The sequence below is a fragment of the Oenanthe melanoleuca genome, chromosome 2, assembly GCF_029582105.1.
Source record: "Oenanthe melanoleuca isolate GR-GAL-2019-014 chromosome 2, OMel1.0, whole genome shotgun sequence".
Lineage (NCBI taxonomy): Eukaryota > Metazoa > Chordata > Aves > Passeriformes > Muscicapidae > Oenanthe > Oenanthe melanoleuca.
The window spans coordinates 118169935-118191328 of record NC_079335.1 but is presented as its reverse complement, the minus strand read 5'-3'; the positions used below and the strand labels follow the sequence as shown (position 1 = coordinate 118191328).

Sequence of the window (21394 nt, the reverse complement as noted above, 5' to 3'; positions counted from 1 at the left end):
GGCACTGGGCACCTCTTTGAGACCTGTTCTGCTCAGCAACACAGCACACAAGCACAGGAAAAGAGAACATTCTCTATGAGCAGTGAACTTCATGAGCAGTGAGCTCAGCTGGTTCTTTCAAGATTACCCAATGCTTTGTCTTTAATTCTAGCATTTAAATCTAGTTTCCATTCATTAAATCAAATATTCTGAACATCCTGAAGAGAATAATTTATTATTACAACACATATAAATAGCATATTTATCTAGACTATAGAAGAAAATACTGTGATCAGAAAATAGATTACTCATGGAACAGGTAAAATAACACTTTAATACTCATTTTTCAATATAAAATGCAATATATAAAATCAGTTTTATTAATAAAATGTCATAATAAAAATTAAAAAAAAAATTAAAAGTTGAATACTACATTATGAAAATATAAAAATTTTATTGAGTGAAACCATATTCTAGAAAGTAAGACTAGTCAGACTATGTCATGCACGGACCTAAAGTCCAGTTCTGTTACCAATAATACTTAAAACTCCCAGAACAAGGTAGGTCATAATAAAGAATATTCTGTCTATGCCACCTGTTGAGAATTCACCTTTCTTTCTTCCTTTAGACTGGTCTCCTATATCAAGCATAGGATATTAGAGGGCCCACCAAGAATCTCTTTGATGTCAGGGCAAATTCCTTCGGAAAAAGTTTGTTTCTCATTTTATGTCCTTCAATTTCAAATTTGCTTTTTTAGCCATAAAAATTGCATTCAGGTCCACTATAAATATCTCAACCAAACTGATTTCATATAAAATAGAAGTACAAAATTTAGACCCATGATTATACTCATAAATTGTCTTTAACACTGAGAAGTATTTTACCATCAATACACCAAAGCAAACTCATAATACAAATATAGCATCTTATTTCTTCACATTTAAGACATGACCTTAAAATGGATTATTTTTTATTCTTTTCCATTCTGTACATTCTGAATAGGTGCACAGGCTGTCAGCATGCTGGCTTTCTAAGTAACATCATCTTGTTCTAGAGCAATGCTAAGCTGACCTATGGAGTACCTCCTTTATTTTTCCAGTGGAAGGACTATTCTCTACTGACTTCAATCCCTTAGGGCTTCAGTATAACACATTATTCCTTAATATGTTTGTTTTTCATGTCATGGATAATGGTTTATTTTCCCCCAAAACATTACAGCTTTCATTTTCCTTCCAAAAAGCCATCATGTGTATCAGCAGTAATTTCATATCCTTTCTGCCCTTTGGTGACCTACATTCAAAACTTCCCTTAGAAGAAAATCTTTCTTCCCACTCAACAAAGTACTCTAAACTCAGCTTTAAAGAACTTTTTATTGCAATGTTAGTGAGACAGCAAAGTCCACTAGTAAGAAAGATTTTGGATTTGGCAGATGCAAGTCCAGTGCTTATTCCACAAAAGCTTTTCTCAGCACTCTAGGCAAGTCATGTAGATGGATCCATGATCTTAAATAACCTTTTTGAGTACATACAGACTTTAACACCTCTGTGCTTTGATATCCTAGCTGTAGTGGGAGAAATTAAACTCCCCGTTTTTACCTGAGTGTTGTAAACATAAGAATGTAAAGATTAGAGGGCTTTTACATACCCTGGAGTAAACATTTAATGATAAGACCCTCTTTATGGGCCTTGCAGGTATCTCATTGATGATAGACTCAAGCAATTTTTCAGAATGTGTGTATACCTGAATGTCCTCATTTTTTACAAACAACAGGAAGATCTTTACTCAATTCTGTTGCAAAATGGGAACTGCACAAGAAAATGTGCTACACAAAAATACACTCTTGCATTATTAATTAAGAAATAGAAGCAATAATTAAATAGAAAAAAATGAATACTACTACAATCAGTGCACTTTGTACTATTAAATTATTAAATACCATAAATAGCTCAAGCTTTCCTTAGTGTTCCAATTAAGTTTCAACTGTATATTACTCAATTATCAGTGATATACCTGCAGCAAAGGCAGGCTTGAAGAGCATTACCTTCCAGTTTTTGCCTTCATTAGTAATTGCAACAATGCTGTTTACCAGAGTTTATAGAACCTTATTGATGAGTGTTTTCACTGGTGTTGGTTGCAAGACAGACTGTCCATCTTTGAGGGTTGGTTCCACAGCTCTAGGCAGCTGACTCAACACCTCTCTACAGCTGATGCACCCGCTGCTCCCTGCCCTTCCCATCCTTCCTTTCTGCCCCAGCACAGACCACTCACTCCTGATGCTTGCACCATGCTGGCTCCACAGCTAATGAGGTCATTTTGGGAACCACTTTTAGTCAGCATGGCTCATGTCAATTCACAACAAAGCCTGTTATAACTGGAACAAGGAAGGATGGGTGTTTGAGGAGACAAGAACATGTGAATCAGGAAGAAAGGGAGCAAGGGCGTGGGGAGTAAGGCTTTCTTGGCCACTGAGATCATTTACAGTCAATGCTGACTCTTGCCTTTAATGTGTTCCTTCACTAATAATGAATATAGGTTAAAAAGACCAGTAGGCAGAGCAGGTTCATTCATATTGAAGTGATACTTTCAGTGCTTCTTTTTTGGAGTACATTTTGTATCTGCTGAAGGGTCACATTCCAGGCACATTCTTCAGATTTTTGGGTCTTCTTGTGATGAAATTAGAAGATCAGACACTTGGGAAAACACTGACAGGTTCTTCCCAAACTATGGCACAGCCACACAGCTATTGGCATAAGCATACTCTCCTCAGAGGCCAATTTTGTTTTTTGCAGAATTTTGCAGAATTGGCAAAAATTGTCATTAAGTTGTGATTGGGAGATACTGGGATGGTCAAGAATCATTTGGGTTTTTTTCTGAAAACAAGTAAAACATGCCTGCAATAAAGAATAATTAAAAAAAGAAAAAAAAAAAGGCTGACATACTTTAGACCTGAAATTCTTTAAGAATTTGAAATATCCAGCCAAGGAGCTTCTCCAAATTATAGAGTACTGTGAGACTTGTAAACCCAGTGAAATGGTGATGCCTGATCACTCAGTTCAGCTTTTGGCTTAAGAGAAGTTACTAGGAGCAAGGCCAAAGAGGATATTAGACCAGCATGTCCCACATGCCATAGCAGCTCTCCAGAGACTATTACTATATTGCACCAGTTAAAACAGCATTAGCCTTTCTTTGTAAATATCTACATTGACAAAGTGATAGACAGGGGACCAACTTTCACAAATACTTTGATAATGGTAACTGTTTCATCCTTCCTGCTTGTTTTTAGGCTCATCCACATATTCTGTGAACTTTAATTATATGCTTTAAAATTGCTATGAGGCCACCACATGTCCTAGTGCTGCCATGTCTCATGCTGAGTCCTCGTGAGACATTCCTCATTCTGGGCTTATTTGTTCACTAGGTATAACTTAAGCTAGCTCTGCCCTGGATGTCCTAAGGTCAGACTAGTTTCTCCTGTTTGCATTTCCTGCTTAGGTTTTCCTTCCTGGCACATCAGTCAACTTGTCCCTGTGCACAGGTTGAAGCTGAAAACCAGTGTGGATAATTGGAGTCTGGGCTTGAAACCTGAGCTGAAGTAACAGCTATAAGGTGTTCATGTGGGTCATGCTGCCAGCAAGGGCAGCTCAGGAGTACAAACAGCGTGCCTCTCTTTCCAGCTATGATACAAGCACAGTCTCACAGCTTGGCTGAGCCTCTTACAAAGGAGACAAGAAGAGGCCTCATGAAAGCAAAGAGAATAGGTGCAGAGGTGTTCTGCTAACCCCACAGCGAAGAAATGCTGTCACACCTCTTGTAGCTGATCTCCAGTGCTGCTGAAAGGTGCAATTCTAGTCTGTGCCTGGCCGCATCTTCTCACGTGGCCTTTGTGTTGGGGCTGTGCTGCTTCATCACCACAGGCAGCTGAAACAGCTTAGCTGAGAGGATATCTTTTGTGTGATTGTTTTTTCCACTTGTGTTAAATGAGTTTTTCTGGGTTGCTGCATGGCCACGCTAGTACAACCACAAGGAAATCAGCGGTGGTGCACACCTGTGCAAGAAGAAAAATCATTCTTTTTAGAAGAGTACCTTCTCAAGTTGGCTAAAGGCAGTTGTGAAGCCACACAGCTGCATATGAACCCGGCACAAGTAAGAACATTGCTGTGAAACAGCATATAAAACTAAATGCCAAACCCAGAAGACTTTAATTAGTTAGTGTAGCACTGCATATGCTAATGACTAGTGCTGCAATGACCAGTGAGATCAGTATAGACCACCATGATTTGAAAGATCATGGCTTTTCTGAGACAAGCATTGTCAAGAACAAGAAAACTGAGAGAAAGCAGATGTTAAGTGTTTCTGAAGTCTTTCTGTGACTAAAAATGGGAGATTACAAACTCTGTCAAAACAGAGAAAATAAAAATACACAGTATGGATTAGAAAATAAAGAATCCACAATATATCCTCTGATACAGAATAGCAGAAGGGACCAAACTGGCATAAGCTCCAGCATGACAGTTTTCTGCTTCTAGAGCTGCTACCTGCTTTGCTGTGCCAGCTCTCTCAGCTTTACTCAGAGACTGCAGGAACTTTGCACAAAGTATTTACTGATCACATGAAACAGGTGTCAGGTTTGACTTTGGTTATCCCAGTTGTTCCCCTTCTCACTCTCTGTTTGAACCAGGAAAAACAGCTAGTGTCAGCATAGGGATGTGGACCTGGGAATTCTACTTCGAATAAAGTTTGTTGCCAAACTGACATAGTAGTTTAGCTGCTCATAGCCAAATATTGCACCTGTACCACTGTGTGGTTTCAGCAGCCACTGTCTGGCTGTTCTCTGCCCCTTCCTCTCCCTAGTGATTGAATGCATACATTCCCAAAGAGGGAGACTTAATGGTACCCAAAGAGTTGGCACTCCGTTCATGCTCTTTAGCCATAGCAGCTAAGCACTAGAGCAGAGCCTACTCTAGAGCTCTGAGATGCCCTTGTGAAGCTTCAGAACAGATGTCACTTCAGTGAGAATATTTTTCATTTTTTAATATGTAAAATATACACATTAAAACAGAACATTTATCTCTCTCTCTCTCTCTGTTTTAATTTTATTTTTTCAGGTAGGTTAAGAGAGAAATAAGTTCCATATTACATTTTATGTTGAACTTTTGTCATTTGTTTGGCAAGTTTAATGTTTCATTGTAGGGAAAAAAAAAAAAAAAAAGAAACAAAACTCAAAAGATATCTTTCACTATCTGGCAACTGAATTTAGCAGTGCTCATATATTTGTCATTGCCAGTATGCATTTCATCAGGAAACCACATGAGATAAATTAGATTTCCTGTTCAGCTTAGAGAACAGCAGAAGGCATCTAGCCAGTGCAGAGTTGTTATCCAGTGTTACAAGAGACATAACTCTGACATTAAGACTCTTTAGTAGTTCATCTGAAGACTAACATGAATGGGTGCATGATGTCAGATTGGTTCTGTCCATCTCTGTGAGCTGCTTATTTCAACATACAGTAAATTTGCTGCCTAAGAAAGCTGTCTTTCATGACAGGCAACTGTGCCTGTGGTCTTAAATATGAATTTAAATATACAGCTATAAATTAAGGTGTTCTTCTAAGGCAGATGGAGAGCTGTTCATGGCCATATTCTTCTGCTAAGAAGAAAAACTTGAACCCTGCTATTTCTTTGCAGCAGCTTCTTTGAGCACCACGTAATTCCAAGGAGTATCCAAAAGCAACTTCCTTTTTTTGGTCACATAATAACTGAAACTTGATGAAAAGAGAAGAATTTTCTTATGATTTAGAAAGTGACTTTTAACTCCTTGTAAATGAGTCTTGGCAATATACATGAAGTTCTTCAGGAAAAAGAAATCACCTATATTTCCATCATAACTTAGCTAAAAAAACAAGATAAAAAGGAAATCACTAAAGAAACCATAGAAGTATGACAAATGTAAAATGGCATATTTTCTTCACTGTTTTTCTGATATTTTTTCCTTATAAGAGAAGAAGGAACAGATTCCAGTAACCACCTCCCACAACCCATAGCATCAAATACCTGTATTTACAAGGCCAGCAGAAAATGAGTGCTTTCCTCCAGAGAGGTTTAAATTTCATTAAAATAAATCAGTTAAAATTGAAAGGTTACAACTATTTGTTGGAAGAGGCGTGGTTTTTGTTCTTTGTTGTTTTTTTTTTTCTTATTGTTACCTGGAGTGCTATCTGTGGCAGAAGAGCTATTCAGTTGTGTGACATAGCTCACCTGCACACCCACAAAGGTGCTCAGAGAGACAGTGGAAGATGGGGAATCCAAATTATACAGTCGGGCTGCCTTCACAAAAGCCATCAGACCACTGAGGACCAATCTCCACAAGTCCAGAGGAGTACAGGAAAGGCAGAGTGGCAGGCAGGAACCTAGAATCATACAATCAAAGAATCATTTACATTGGAAAAGACCTGTAAAATCATTGAGTCCAATTGTTAATCATGCACTGACAAGTCCACCACTAAACTATGTCCTTAAGTGTCACAATTACACATCTTTTAAATACCTCCACAGCTGGAGTAATACCTCCACCACTTCATTGTGCAGCCTGTTTAAAGGCTTGGCAACCCTTTCAGCAAAGAAATTTTTCTTCATATTCAGTCTAAACCTTCCCTGATGCAACTTGAGGCCTTTTCATGATGTGTTAACCCAGGTTAGCTGGGAAAAGAGGCTGAACTCCACCTGGCTACAGCCTGCTCTCAGGCAGTTGTAGAGAGCAGTAAGGTTCCTCCTGAACCAGGAGGATTTTCTCCAGGATAAGCCCCAGCTCCCTCATAGGACATGCACTCCAGACCCTTCTCCAGCTCCATTGTCCTTCTCTGGACACTCTCCAGCACCTTTCTTGTAGTGAGTGTGGCCTCACCAGTGCCAAGCAAGGACTACCAAGAAATAAACAGTTTATTCAGCCCCTCCCTGGACTCTCCCAGCAGGGAGCCAGTGTCCAGCTGGAAAAGCCATCACAACAAGGTGCTGCAAGCAAGCAGCTCCCTAGATCCCCTTTCAGACCAAGCAGAGGTGCTGTCTAGGGGTGGAATACATCATTCAGTGCTAGAGAAGAGCATTTTCAAGTTGTATGGGATTTACTGCATAATGTTTAGGGGAGGATCCAAACACAGGAAAAGGGAGATGTTTAGGTGATTTGGGGAGGAACAAGAGTGGGAAAATAGAGGGGCAAGGGGATAAAAGTGGCCAGTTATGTGTAAATACAGTGTATTTCAATATTTCTATATCTCACTACCTCTATTTTTTTTTTGTTCGTGTTTTAATTCTTTTCACCACTGACTTATACCAGAGAAGAAATCTGGCAACCAGTCATTTATTATAATGCAGTTTGGATAGAGAAAATTAATAAGTATCTAACTAGCTTCTTCTAATTAGCTTCAGCAATATTTAGAAGGAAAAGTCTCTTAAAGCTACAAAGAATACTAATAAACTTGACATACAGCTTTCCTTCTGAAAAGTTATTTTACTTTATTTTCTGTCTTGCAAATTTTGTCTTTATTAAAGTGTTTACTTAATTTTCCCCTTTTGAAGCAAGTGTCAAATATTAATATTGAGAACAGAGACCCAATTTTTATGTAAACACAGTATCTAAATATTTACCTCAGATATTTTCTGTGAAGTGTTCCTAGAATTAAAACATTTATAATGCTGCATTGTCATCACTGTTTTCAAGAATTCTTGAACAATGGGTAGTCTGAATAGAGGAGAATAAAATATCATCTTCAGAAAGGAAAAATCAGCAGTCAACATAATTTCAACATCAAGAACAATACTTTAATAAGTTATTAAATTGACACTTTCAAAGCACCTGGAGGGTCAATGAAAAACAAACAGGCAGGAAAGATTTGTTGCAAGAAAAATGTCTGATAAACTGCTATGTGTTCTTTAACAGATTATCTGGCTTGTAGCAAAAAAGGCAGTAGAAGAGATGTGTATTGACTTATGGGAATCTTTGGGCACTATCTTACTTAACCTTCTCATTAACAGGGTACAGAAACATTTTGTTTGGGCTAACTTGCTGCACACAATAGATGCATAATTGCTTGCAGAAAATACTCCTAGACTTATTTATATTTTGTTTTCAAATAAAAATGATATATAATACAGAATTCTGTTAGGGTCTGGTCAAAATTTGATCCAATGCAAAATCTGCACTTATGACTTAGTGGATGGAATGGAGAGCACACTCAAAAAGTGCCAAAGAAGATCGGTGCAAGGGACCTGAAGGATTAGAATTCAAAATGACTTTGATAAATGGGAGAAGTGGTCTGTAATCAATAAGATGAATAAATACAAGAACTAAGTACTATACTGAGGCTAGACAAAAATCAAATGCATAAATACAAAATTCAGAATACTAACAGCACTAACAGTAGAAAGAGACCTGGCTGTTGCAGTAAACCACATATTGAATAGAATCAATGATACCATGCTGATGGAAAAACAGAAAAACTCTTCCTGGGACATTCTAATAGATATGTCATATGTAAGGCAGGATTAGTAATTATTTTTCTTAACTCATCTTTCAGAATTGTCTGTTTGGGGTAGTTTAATAGTAGATAAAGAAGAGTACTTTTTAAAAATAGTTTAAAATATGGAAAATGATTGAAAAAGGGAGAGGTAATATTTGCTCTAAAAAATAAAGGCTGATGGCAGGTGTGGAGGTGATATCTCAACCTTCCAATATGTAGAAAATCCTGAAAAGCAGGGATCCCACTTCGAAATTGTGCTTCATGACATTGAAGGCATGACAGAACCTTGCTGGCTTTAATTGCAGCTGGAAAGGTTTAGGATAAAACAGGAAAACCTTCTGACTCTAAGGATAGCTACAGATAGAAATAGGTTACCAAGAGCTGTGGTATAATCTCCACTTTCTAAGAAAAGGTTAGAAAAATACTCATCAGAGTTTCTCCATTCCTTTAAGGAAGAGGAAACAGTGGATCCTGCTGGATTTTCTTTCTTGTTACTTTTGTTACAGTCTCAAAGAAACAGAAAGTTGTAACTTAAATTAGCTTTCTTTTTTTTTTTTTAGTTCTAAATGATTTCGTGACAGTTTCTGACAGTGACTTGCCTTTCAGAAATTCATGCCCTGGTGGTCTGCTCATTTTAAACAGTATCATCTGCAGAGGTTAGATCTCTTGCTGACTTTGTTCCATTCTTTCAAGACAGCATAATGCATCTCTTGATGCCTGCTGGTCTTTGATTCCAAATATTTATCTTCTTTCAGATTTATTCCTGGCCACTTGAATTTTATATTTCCTCGCAGAACCTCTCTGACACATTCATCAGCTACAGAGTTCAGATGATACTGTTGTTGATGCCTCCCCCTGGCGTCATGGAGGCTGCTTTTAACTCTTCATATTTATTACTCAAATACACTATCTAATGCAGTATGTTTGTTCTTTTAATCCTTATACTATAATGTAGTTAAATATTTACTGAGTCGATTTTAAGGATTTTATTTTCTAAAATACTTTGCCTTAGATTTAATGGTTTTATGCCTGTGGACACCCATTCTAGAGTTAAGATCACTACACTAATCTTCACTATCTTGCAGCTACTGTGACAGGGAGAGTCAGCTGTAATTACTTCTTAAATCAGATCTCATTTGTTACTTAGGACTAAATCTCTTGCGTGCCAGCAAAGCCACCTGCTTAAAGCAGTCCTTTGTGGTAACAAGAATTTGCTACTCTTAGCTATATCCTTCAGTGGTATTTGAGCCATTAAACCTGAGTACTTGAAATTATCCATTACTACAAGTTTATTTCTATCTGGACCCTTGTTAGTGCACTTCTTTCACAAGGGTTATTCTTCTACAATAAAATGCACTGAGACTTGAAGCTAGGTAAAAATTGAGTCTATGGCTCATGTTACCAGTTCCCTCTCCTCAGAAATTTTATGAAAACAATATCCTATTGAAGAGTCAAGATTAGAAAATATATTTGAGACTATGGAATGTGCTTGTTCCATCTGTTTTCTATTAGAGTTTAAGGAGGAAAAAATCTACCTCCCATTCTCCCCCCATCTGCTGTACCTGTAGACTTGAATTTACAGTTACATTCATTGATTTTCTCAAACAAGAACCAACAATGTAATTGACATGTCTCTTATGCAGATTTTGGCTACATTTGCTAATACAAGACCTGTGCAGACCTGGGTCACTGGTACCACATATAAAATTTGGATTACAAATTGCGAGTAACGCAGGCATAGGGTACCCTGTTTATGCCTATATGTATTACAGGCATGTAAACAAGTATCCTGGTTGAAATTCATCCTACTTTCCTATCCTCTGGTACTTTGTAAGCTGCCAGCCCAGTTTCACTGCAAGAAATAGGTGAGAAAGATCATTAGTCCACAAGCTGGAGTCAATGGTCCTGATGGGTCCCTTCTAACTCAGCATATTCTCTGATCCTGTCTTTGCACCATTTAAGTTGAACTACTTTAAAAAAACTCATTTAAAATGCTCTGGACCTATCACCACACCTGCCACCACAGTATCTCCATTTTTGGAAGATGAACTGAGCAAAAACATGCATGTGGGCAGGGCAGCAGTGCTTTCGGTGGCAGCACAGATGCAGGCAGACTTCCCGAGCCAGAAGCATTTCCTGCACACAGTGGGCCACAAAAATGAGACTGCAAAGTTGGCTATGCATCACACACAACTTTCTGTGTAGTCATATATTCTCAATATGGCAAAGACAGGATGGTTTTGAGCATCACATCTGGCTCTATGAGAAGAGTTCTGCAGATGCAGATAGGGCAGCTCAGAAGCAAGAAGAGATTTCTAGAATGGGAAGTACAATATTAATGATAATAAGTTCAACTCTTTTTTATTTTGGTGAGAAGACTAGTATCTAAGCATGTTTTTGAGCAAGTGGAGGAAATAACTAGTCATCCAGAGACCCAAAGCACAGCTCCCCTATCTCAGTGCCCTGGCAGCATTTTGGCACTGGGAGATCAACAGCATGCAAGGAAATTAAATCATTTAGGTTATTAATTTACCTATTATAATAAATATAATTATTTAGGAAATTAAAACAACCATTTTGTCAGGAAATAGTAGTAGTAGTAGACTTGGATATATCCTCAGCTGCATCAGGGTCACTGATGGGGAAAAAATTCTCTCCACTATCCTGGCTGCTGCTGAGATAATGGTTTTTTCTAGCAGCTGGTACAGTACTGGGGTTTGTATTTAGTATGAGTATAATGTTGATAACACACTGCTGTTTTAAGTGCTGTTGAGAAACAATTACTCTAAATCAAGGGCTTTCCAGTTCCCCAAGCTTTACTAGTGAACAGGTACGCAAGAAGCCAAAAAAGAGCACAGCCAGGACAGCTGACCCAAACTAGACAAAGGGATATTCCATACCCCAGAATACCATGCCCAGTACATAAACTGGGTGGAGGAGAAAATTGCTGCTCAGGGTTAGACTGAATGTTGATCAACAGGTGGTAAGCAATTGTATTGTGCATAATTTGTCTTTCTTGGCTTTTACTTTTATTTCTCTCTCTCTTTGTTTCCAACCTTTATTCTTGTTATTTATTATTATTATTATTATTATTATTATTATTATTATTATTATTATTATTATTATTATTATTATATTTTAGTTTATGCTTGATGTTTAGTGCTTTATATTTTATTGTAATTGTTAAACTGTTCTTATGTAAACCCATAATTCTCTCCTCCCCATCCCACCGGGGCCAGGGGGCAGTGAGTGAGTAGCTCTGTGTTACTTAGTTTCTGTCTGGGGTCAAACCATCACATCCAGGAGTTCAAACATCCATACTCTAGATCAAAAGGGAGGAGTCACTGTGTTGCAAGCTTTTGTAACTAACCGTGGAAGGAGCTCTAAGGTTAGGTGATACATGGAGGAGTGGGGCACCTGGGTGTCCCACAGCTCTCACCTGAAGTTCCCAGCACCCTGAGATCCACAGACTGACCCATCAGCGCCACTTGGGGACTGTGCCTGCACCCTGGCAGTCAACTCATCCATTGGCAATCTTCACTGAGACCTTTTCAGTCACTGATTTAATTACTTTCAAGTGGTTGCTGGCTGTGTGTACTTGTCCACCTCAAAGAAAAATCTTTTCTTTTCTGTCAGACTTTATTCTACTCATAGCTTTCCTGCCTTTTTTTTTTTTTTTTTTTTTTTTTTAATACATATTTAAGATTATCTATCTCCTAATCAGAAGGAACTACAACTCCAGGTTTTTCCTTCCCTACTTAATCTAGCACTGATGATGGTAGGGCATGTCACATACTTAGCCAACAGGGGCTCTCTGGCTTGGGAGAAAGGAGAAGAGAGAGAATTATATCTGACAGAAGACTGGGACAGGAGGAGAGAATCCAAAAATAATTCATAGCAATGACAAGTAGAATCAAATAACTCCCTGAGTTCAAATGTACTTCAGGCAAGACTTGATTTGTTTTCAAACTTGTGATAGATTGGGCATAGAAAAGTTTATAGAAGAGAATTATCATTCCCTTAAGGTAGATCATCTCTATACTGGATGACAGGATTCTGGGCATTGGAAAAAACACATTTTTGACCTGGTAGGGGAAGCCCATCAGTGAATGCCCTGAAGTCAATTTCCACACTGTGTCCTTGGATATGCTGAAGTCCTGGATTGCAGCTGTCACCTATTACTGTGACAAGAAATAAAGTTTGATGTCTTGAGTAATGTGTGGTAGATTTCCCTTTCCCTTCCTAAGCTAAAAGCTCACTTTCACAATGTCTGATACAATGTCATCCAATAGACAGAGCTGATACAGTAGCAGGGTGTGGAGTTCATGGGCCCTGTCTAGAGACACGTAAATCCTGTTCAGAGTAAGTGTTTGATTCAGCACCTGAAACATACCTGCTTTCTCATAGCAACTGCAACACAGTAATGAAATCAGGAAATCCTGGGAGAAGCAGGTGCAATGGAATGCAGTACAAGGGAAGCTTTGTGTTTCAGGTCTGGAGAAGTTAGGACCATGGCAATCAGAACGGAAACACTCATTTTTAACACTGGTCTTCCTGAAGGCAGGATTCTTAATCCAATCCTCCTGTGCTGTCTGAGTTCCCCAGGCTGATGCATTTCCCAAGAGAGAATACAGAAGAAATCATTGCTTGAGTCCCTATGGTGCTGTCAATAGATGTTTTCCAAGTAGGTCAAATACCTCTTGCTTAGGATCATGTGGAACAATGCCGAAGGAGCTTGCTTGCCAAGTACATGATTTCCACTGTGGCTCTGGGCCAGGCTCTTTCTGATCAGTAGTGCTACACCATCCCCAAATTCTTCAAAATTCCTGTTGATGGAGTTCAGATAGTTTACAATAAAACCACCAGAAGTAAAAGAGTAAATATGCACCCAAGCCTGCATGTATTTCTTGGGAAACATTTGAGTTCCATGGCAAAGCAACACCAAGAGCACGAAGGGAACACGAAAGAACTGGCAAAAGAGCATTTGGGCTGGCAAATAAGCTTCATTCAGAAACATAGTTATCTGATACTTGATCTTATGCAATCCTGGCAGACAAAAATTACTCCTTCATATGTTTATATAAATATTCTCACCACCACCCCCAGCTTCAGTGAGACAGTGTGGTCTTATAGTAGCTCAGCACCTTGTGTCTAAGGGCTGAAGCATTTTTAATCTAATACAAGCTACTCTACCACTGGACTTACAGTTTAGTGAAGCCACCATGTCATTACTGTCTCTGCTGTTTGCAGCTGCTGGCCTCTCGTCTCTCTGTCCAAATGAAACCTATGTGAGTGCTGGCAGAGAGTAGAGAAGGGAACCAATGAAACTGGAGCATGCAGACAGCTGTCTTTCCCTCCCCCTTCACGCCCCCTCTTTTTCTTTCCCCTTTTGTAAAGATATTCGGATGTTGTTCTGTTCAGCATTACAAGCCCCACTGTGCTCTAGAGAGTCATGCCTAAATAGGCTCAAAAATATCAGTCAGTGTGTTAGGTGAAAAAACAATGACAGCTTAAAGAGCAAGCCAGAAGTGATAAAGAATAAGGGAGTTTGGGAGCTTGAAAAAGTAGAGAGAAAAAATAAAAATAAAAAAATGCAAAATTCAGGAGGGATTTGGGGTGAGAGAATATTTTTGAGGAGGAGAAATGGGTGGTTATCAGAACAAAGAAAGTAGCAAAGAATAATGAGAAAAGCAAGACCCAGGGAATCAAATTCACAGTTGGAGAAATAGAAAATGAAAATATTAGGAAACCAGAAACAAAACATAGAAGAACTGACAAACAAGAGAGACAGAAAACTGTACATATGGATAGAGAGAAAGGGTAATTAAAGTATCAAAAACAAGCAGCTAAGCTCTTTGTAGTTAAAATATATATGCACTGTGAGAGACACAAAGAAATAAAGACTCAGCATTAAGTGGATTTTCTTAGTTTGGGCTGTTGTGCAAACCAGCCACCCTCATGTGATACTATGCCTGAGCTACATCTTGCCAGGAACCTCATATTTCAGTGGGTCTCTGCTCACCCACACATTTCCATGCTCTTTTCCTGGGTGACAACACACTTTTAAAATTCTGAGCTTGAAAGAAAGCAGTGATGAAAGCTTTTTGTTTGATTTTTTCCTGCTTCTGATATTTTAGTTTCATAGATCCCTATTAGCAGTTGGGACCCCTGTGCCAACAGACATACATTCTCAGACCTGATTTTTCTTTCATATAACTCACCAGGTGACTATTGCTGACTTCAATCAAAGCCCACAGAGAACAACCAGTGTCAGGGTGCACAGGGAAGGTACTGGTTCATGTGGGAACAATGCTGAAAGGGGCAGACTCAGAAAGCTTAAGCTGTCAGAAAGAATTTGAGCAAGAGTGTCATTTGGAATTTGGGAACGAGTAGGTGGTATAGGAGTAACTATGGATCCTCCAACCTATTCTGTACTGTGATTTTCTACTTGTGACCTGTGTTTTCTGTCTGTACAATGTCTGGAAACAGACATACCAAGCTTATGTCTATCATTTCCTTACTGTACAATGGTATTTCTACGTTTCCTCTCTTCCAGAGGGTTTGTTGGAGGCCTGGAGTAGAGATTGAGGGGAGGGTGGCCTCCTCTCTTTGAAGGATGAAACTGTTGAACAGCTGGTAAAGAACTGCTTTGGCACTTTACCAGCTGTTCAACAGTTTCGAAGACAGTTTCAAAAAACTGCTTTGGCACTTTCATCTTATCATAGAATCACAGAATGGCCTGCACAAGGAGGAAACTTAAAGATCATCTAGTTCCAACTCTTCTGCCATGTGAGACTCATTCCACTAGACCAGGTTCCTCAGGACTCTATCCAGCCGAGCCTTGAACACTTCCAGGGATGGAGCATCCACAACTCCTCTGGGGAACCTGCTCCAGTGCCTCATCCCCTCCACAGTAAAGAATTTTTCCTAGTGTCAAATCTAAACCTACTCTCAGACTGAAGCCATTCCCCCACTGTCCTATCACTACAGATAGTTCTTGCAAATAGTCTGGAAGGCTGCAAAATGGTTAACCCTTAAGCCATCTCTTTTCCAGGCTGAAAAAACCCAAATCTCCCGGCTCTCCCTTGTAGGAGAGGTGCTCCATGCCACTCATCATCATGGAGGCTGGTGATTTTGCACTTGACGAACAACTTGGGTACATAACATGGAAAATTTAAACAAACAAAATTTGTACATGTGCACCAATTTATTTCCCCAAATCTGCCTAAGGCTTATAGACATGGAGGCGATTACTGTAGATCTACCATGTCTTGCACCACATAGCTGCCACGACCAGCTTCGGCTTGCTCCGCACCAGTCAGGCTGAGCCGCAGGGAACCGCGGCACAAGCATCGGGAGTAAACAACAGCACCACGGCAATTCATCCGGTTTTAATCCCACACCAGCCGTCCTAGCGGAGCAGAGCGCGCTGACTGACTCCCGCTTTGTGACTCTGCAGCGAGGCCGAGCGCTGACGGCCCGGGCCGGACCCGCCCCGAAGGCACCTGCCGGGCACCGCCGCCGCGCATGCGCGCCCATCGCCTCCGCCAGCCCGGAACTACATGTCCCGGCGTGCCGCGCGTGCCCGCCGCTCCGGCCCAGCCAATGGGGAGGGAGGAAGCAGTTCCCGCCTCCACGGAGCAGGTGTGGACGCCATCCCCGAGCCACCCTTCCCCCGCCCGCAGGCAGAGGGCTGGCGCGGGGGGCTCTTACAAAGGAGCACAGCGGCGGCAGAGCGAACAGGCCCTGGTTTCCCAATGGGAGCCGCAGGGGCGTCTCCTCCCCGCTCCCTGGACAGCCGGGGAAGCGGGAGCGGCGGCCGCACCTCAGGGGGAGCGGCGGCTCGGGCGCTTCCCGCGCGCTGTCAGTTACGAGCGCGCGAGGCGGGCGGGAGCCACCGGGTTGGCCGGCGGCCGCGCGCGGCCCCGCCCGCCCCCTCGCCGGATTCGCTGGCGCCCGGGGCGCGCGCGCCGTCCATCACGGGCCCCAGCCGCGGCGGGACCCGGGGCTGAGGGCTCGGCCGGGCCCCGCCCCGCCCCGGCCGAGGCTCCGCCCCCCGCCCGCCCCTCCGCCCGGCGCTGTCAAGCGAGCGGCGCGAGCGCGGAGGCCCGGGCCGCCCGCACGCCCCCGCCCCCGCGGAGCGCGCGCGCCTCGGCGGCCACGCCCCCCCCGCGCGGCGCGGGCGGGCAGAGCACCGGGAGGAGGAGGAGGAGGAGGAGGAGGAGGAGGCCGAGGGCCCTGCGCCGCGGCCCGCCCCCGGCCCGCCCCCTGTGCCTGCGGCGTGGGGAGCCGGGCTGAGGCGGAGCGGGGCGACCGAGGGGCCGGCGGCTGGGCTCGGTTTCCTGCTCAGTGGGCGTCGTTGGGGCCCCGGCGGGCCCCGCCCCCGCGCCGCCCACCCCGGGCCCCGGCTGTCACTCAAGGCGGCGGGCTGAGGCCGGCAGCAGCGGCGGGCGGAGAGAGAGGCAGCTACGCCACAGCCCAGCGGCGGCCATTCGTGGAAAAATAGGCCGTCCCGCTCCTCCCAGCTCCGGCTGCGACCGGCCTTCTCCCCGCTACCCCCACCCCACCCTCCGCCTCCTCCTCCTCCTTCTCCTCCCCCCTAGAGCGGCGCCTCAGCGGGGCATTAATGCGGGATGAGCGGTATGTAACCCCCTCCCTCTCTCCCTCCTGTGCACACCCCTCCCTCCCTCCGCTCCTCCCTCCACCCTTCATCCCCCCTCTATCCCGCCCTCCCGGGTTCCCCCTTTTCTTCCCTCTGTTCTCCCCCTTCTTACCCCGTTCTTCTCTCGCTGCCCCTCCGCCCATCCGTGCTGCTTCCTCTTATGCCCCCTTTCTTCTCTTCCTCTCCTGCCTGCCCCTCCGGCTTGCCTCCTCCGTACCTCCCTCCTCCATTCCCCCTTTCTTCGCTAACCCTCCCTCCTGTGCACATCCTTCCCTCCTTCATTCCTCTTTTCCTCCCTCTTTCCCTCCCATGCACAACCCTCCTCCTGCCCCCTAAAGCATCGGCGGCCACTCAGTGGCCGTCGATGCTTTAGGGGGCAGGAGGAGGAGGAGGGTTGTGGGTGGTTTTTTCCTGCTGTCTCTGGGAGAGGAAACCAAACCTCCCCTTTCTGGGTGTTAACTCTCCAGCCCCCATGGGTTGGGTTTCAAACCACGTTTCTTAGGACTCGTTCTTTTGTAATAATGATTTGTACTGTTGTTTTTATGAAGAGGCAAAAGCGACAAGCTGGGAACCAAAAAGGATATGCTCGTACGTTTTGTTATTGTATAAATGAAGGTGAATAATTAACCTGTTACACTTGATATTTTTGCAGATCAAAAGAAGGAGGAAACTATGCCCACAGAGGGAGAGAAATCTCCCGAGGCAGAGAATAACAACAATAATAATAAAAAAGGGAAAACTGGAGGCTCACAGGTAAAGAACACACACCCGAATAGGGAAGTGCCGAAACTATTAGCATTTAAAATGAAATGTTCAGCTAACAGCATTTCCTGCTCAGGGCATCTTTCTTTGGGTTGGATGAAACACAGTTGGTTGGGTGCAATGTTTTTACTGCCTGGACATGTTTGTTTGATTGCTTTTTGCAGTGATCAGCTGCTTTCTATGTAATAGAAGCATTTAAACATTATTTTCTTTATTTTAGAGGGGGGGAAAGACTGAATTCATGATGCAGTTGAGGTCTTAGCTGTCATATAATTATTGATAATTAGGGACTTTTAGGAACACTATATTTAAAGATTATTTACAGCAATTCATACTTCCTTATTCAAAGCTGTATCATTGGTCTCTGTGCAGAAGCACCTTTTTTTTTTTTTCCTTTTGGCTTCCTGTGCAAACCTTAATGCTGACTTCTGATCGTTCATACTTGCATTCTTCTCCTGAATCCTTTCTGTTTTCTCTTCTTATGGATAGGATTCTCAGCCATCACCTCTTGCTTTGCTAGCAGCCACTTGCAGCAAAATAGGAACTCCTGGTGAAAATCAAGGAACTGGACAACAGCAGATTATTATAGACCCAAATCAAGGTTTGGTGCAGCTTCAGAATCAGCCACAGCAGTTGGAATTGGTAACAACCCAGCTTGCTGGAAATGCTTGGCAGCTTGTTGCCGCTACTCCTTCTGCTTCAAAAGAAAATAATGTTCCTCAACAAGGATCTTCTGTTGCCTCAAGTGCAGCAAGTCCCTCCAGCAGTAACAATGGAAGTACATCTCCTTCAAAAACCAAATCGGGCAATTCTTCTTCAACGACCCCTGGACAATTCCAAGTTATTCAAGTACAGAATCCAAGTGGTAGTGTCCAGTACCAAGTGATTCCACAGATTCAGACAACGGAAGGTCAAATCAATCCATCCAGCGCTACTGGTCTGCAAGACATACAGGGTCAAATTCAGCTTATTCCTGCAGGGAATAATCAAGCTATCCTCACAACTGCAAACAGGACAGCTTCGGGAAATGTTATTGCTCAAAATCTGGCAAATCAGACAGTTCCAGTCCAAATTAGGCCTGGTGTTTCCATACCACTACAACTGCAAACTATTCCTGGTACTCAGGCGCAAGTTGTAACAACCCTACCTATCAACATTGGTGGGGTAACCCTGGCTTTGCCTGTGATTAACAACGTTGCCACTGGAGGAAGTTCAGGGCAAGTTGGGCAGTCTACTGAGAGTGGCGTTTCCAATGGAAATCAGCTGGCATCTACACCTGTTACTTCTGCCTCTGGTAGTACCATGCCAGAGTCTCCTTCCTCATCTTCCACAGCTACAACCACTGCCTCGACATCTCTGACTAGCAGTGACACACTGGTAAGCTCTGCAGAAACAGGCCAATACACAAGCACAGCAGGCAGCAGTTCAGAGCAGGCGACTGAAGAACCTCAAACAACCGCTACAGACTCCGAAGCACAGAGCTCCAGTCAGCTTCAGTCCAATGGACTACAGAACGTTCAGGATCAGTCAGGTTCCCTTCAACAGGTCCAGATCGTAGGTCAGCCTATTCTGCAGCAGATACAGATCCAGCAGCCTCAACAGCAGATTATTCAGGCCATTCCTCCACAGTCATTTCAGCTCCAGTCAGGGCAGACTATACAGACCATCCAGCAGCAGCCTTTGCAGAATGTTCAGCTACAGGCAGTGAGCCCAACTCAGGTGCTCATCAGGGCTCCAACCTTAACACCATCAGGACAGATCAGCTGGCAAACTGTGCAGGTTCAGAATCTGCAAAGCCTTTCAAATCTGCAAGTTCAAAATGCTGGGTTACCCCAACAACTAACCATTACCCCTGTGTCTTCAAGTGGTGGCACAACCATTGCCCAGATTGCTCCGGTGGCTGTTGCCGGTACCCCCATCACTCTGAATGCTGCCCAGCTTGCTTCAGTACCTAATCTTCAAACAGTAAGTGTTGCCAACCTGAGTGCTGCAGGTGTTCAAGTTCAAGGAGTTCCTGTTACCATTACCAGTGTTGCGGGTGAGTGATCTGACAAAGTTTTGGGGTTTTGCTTGTTTGTAGGGTTTTTTTGTTTTGTTTGTGGTGGTTGTTTGCGGCTTTGGTTTGGTTGTGTGTTTTTTGGGTTTTTTTGGGTTTTTTTGCTCTTACAAGAATACCAGATAGTTTTAGATTAACACTCTTTCTTCAGAATTTTCTGTCATGAATGCTAAACCCTTAACTGTGAGCAAATATCTTATTACTAAAAAATTCAGATTTTAAAGTAGCTGACATTTTTGCTAAACATTGAATTAATATTAACAGTTGCGCCATATGAAATGGAACTGTTTGTATTTGATAAACTATACTTAAATATTTCTGTCCTCCATCTTACTAAAGACATGTAGGCTCCAGAAATGAACGTGAGACTTTACTGTTAGAGCTTTGATATGTTTGAAAAACAGCAGGAGAAAGCTTTTTCCAACCAGACAGTGTTCCTAAACTCCTTTTGGGGGATGTAGAATGAGAAGTGACAATATGTGAGTTGGGATACCTTGTGTCCAGGCATGCATTCATATGGAACTACTCGTTGCATTCTGACTGGTTCATAAAGTTGTTCCCTTAGAAGTTTGAGTTCTGCTAAGAGATTGAGTGGAATAATGTGTGCTTGCACATGGTTTCTGTGGCTTGCTTTAAAATAAAAAGATAAGACCAACTGGTGACTGTACTTCAGTACTTGCTGCTGAACTTTTGATATGTACTATGAAATGCCTGTTTGGTTGTGCTGGTCTAATAGTTGGGAAAGGAGCTATTAAAAGGCTCTAGGCTTCATAACTGAGCTTTAGTTTTACAGTAAACTCTGCAATGTCCCTGCAGTGTCCCACAAGGACAACTCTTTATGTAAAATTTGCTAACTTCTAATGTTTCAGATAAAACTTGATTTAGGTAGGAGTTAGCTTTGTCAGCTTGATAACTACTTACCTAAGCTTGTGCTTATGTCATAGAAGTAAAAGTCTTCTGTTGTGATAGTTACAATTAACTCTTCTCAACAGCAGCCTGACTATAGGCATAGTTTTTTGCTGTAAAACTGTTAGAAAAAACACATAATGTTTAACTGTTGTCCAGTCTGCATAAGCAAACATTAGTATCATATTGACTCTTACATGGTTTGGCTTTTTATAATCTTATGCTAAGATGACAAAAGTTTAACTGGGCAAAAGATTGTTCTCTTTAATTGAAATGCTTTTGAGGAGACATAACTACTGATATAGTTTAGTAGTAAGAAATTTGCTTTTGGGAGAATTTTGTCTGCTATGGTCCTTCTCAGCATGGAATGGGATGTTGAAATACTAAGAGCTGAGTTAGATGCGCTAAACCTGGCTTGTTTAAGGAGTGTCTCACAAGTGTTAATCTGGGTAATCAGAATTAAAATCTTGACCTTTTGTTTAGCTGTAATGGTTCAAAAAGAAGTTTTGGTTAGCTG

General features: G+C 42.3%; 1 protein-coding gene and 1 long non-coding RNA gene across 2 annotated transcripts in view; one reads left to right on the top strand and one right to left on the bottom strand.

The window, feature by feature from the left end:
- Positions 1-413: 413 nt before the first annotated feature.
- LOC130249341 (uncharacterized) lies at positions 414-13546 on the bottom strand. Its single transcript, XR_008839782.1, has 4 exons — positions 13189-13546; positions 7620-7713; positions 6234-6385; positions 414-4024 (listed from the first exon to the last, which is right to left on the bottom strand). It is a non-coding gene; the product is annotated as an uncharacterized LOC130249341 (long non-coding RNA).
- Positions 13547-16785: 3239 nt separating this feature from the next.
- SP4 (Sp4 transcription factor) overlaps positions 16786-21394 on the top strand; it is a 29910-nt gene continuing 25301 nt past the window's right edge. Inside the window, exons 1-3 of the mRNA XM_056484023.1 lie at positions 16786-17131; positions 17806-17906; positions 18405-19953. Of these exons, the coding sequence (XP_056339998.1) occupies positions 17125-17131; positions 17806-17906; positions 18405-19953 (1657 nt within the window). The 5' untranslated portion in view covers positions 16786-17124. The remainder of the gene's footprint in view (positions 17132-17805; positions 17907-18404; positions 19954-21394) is intronic.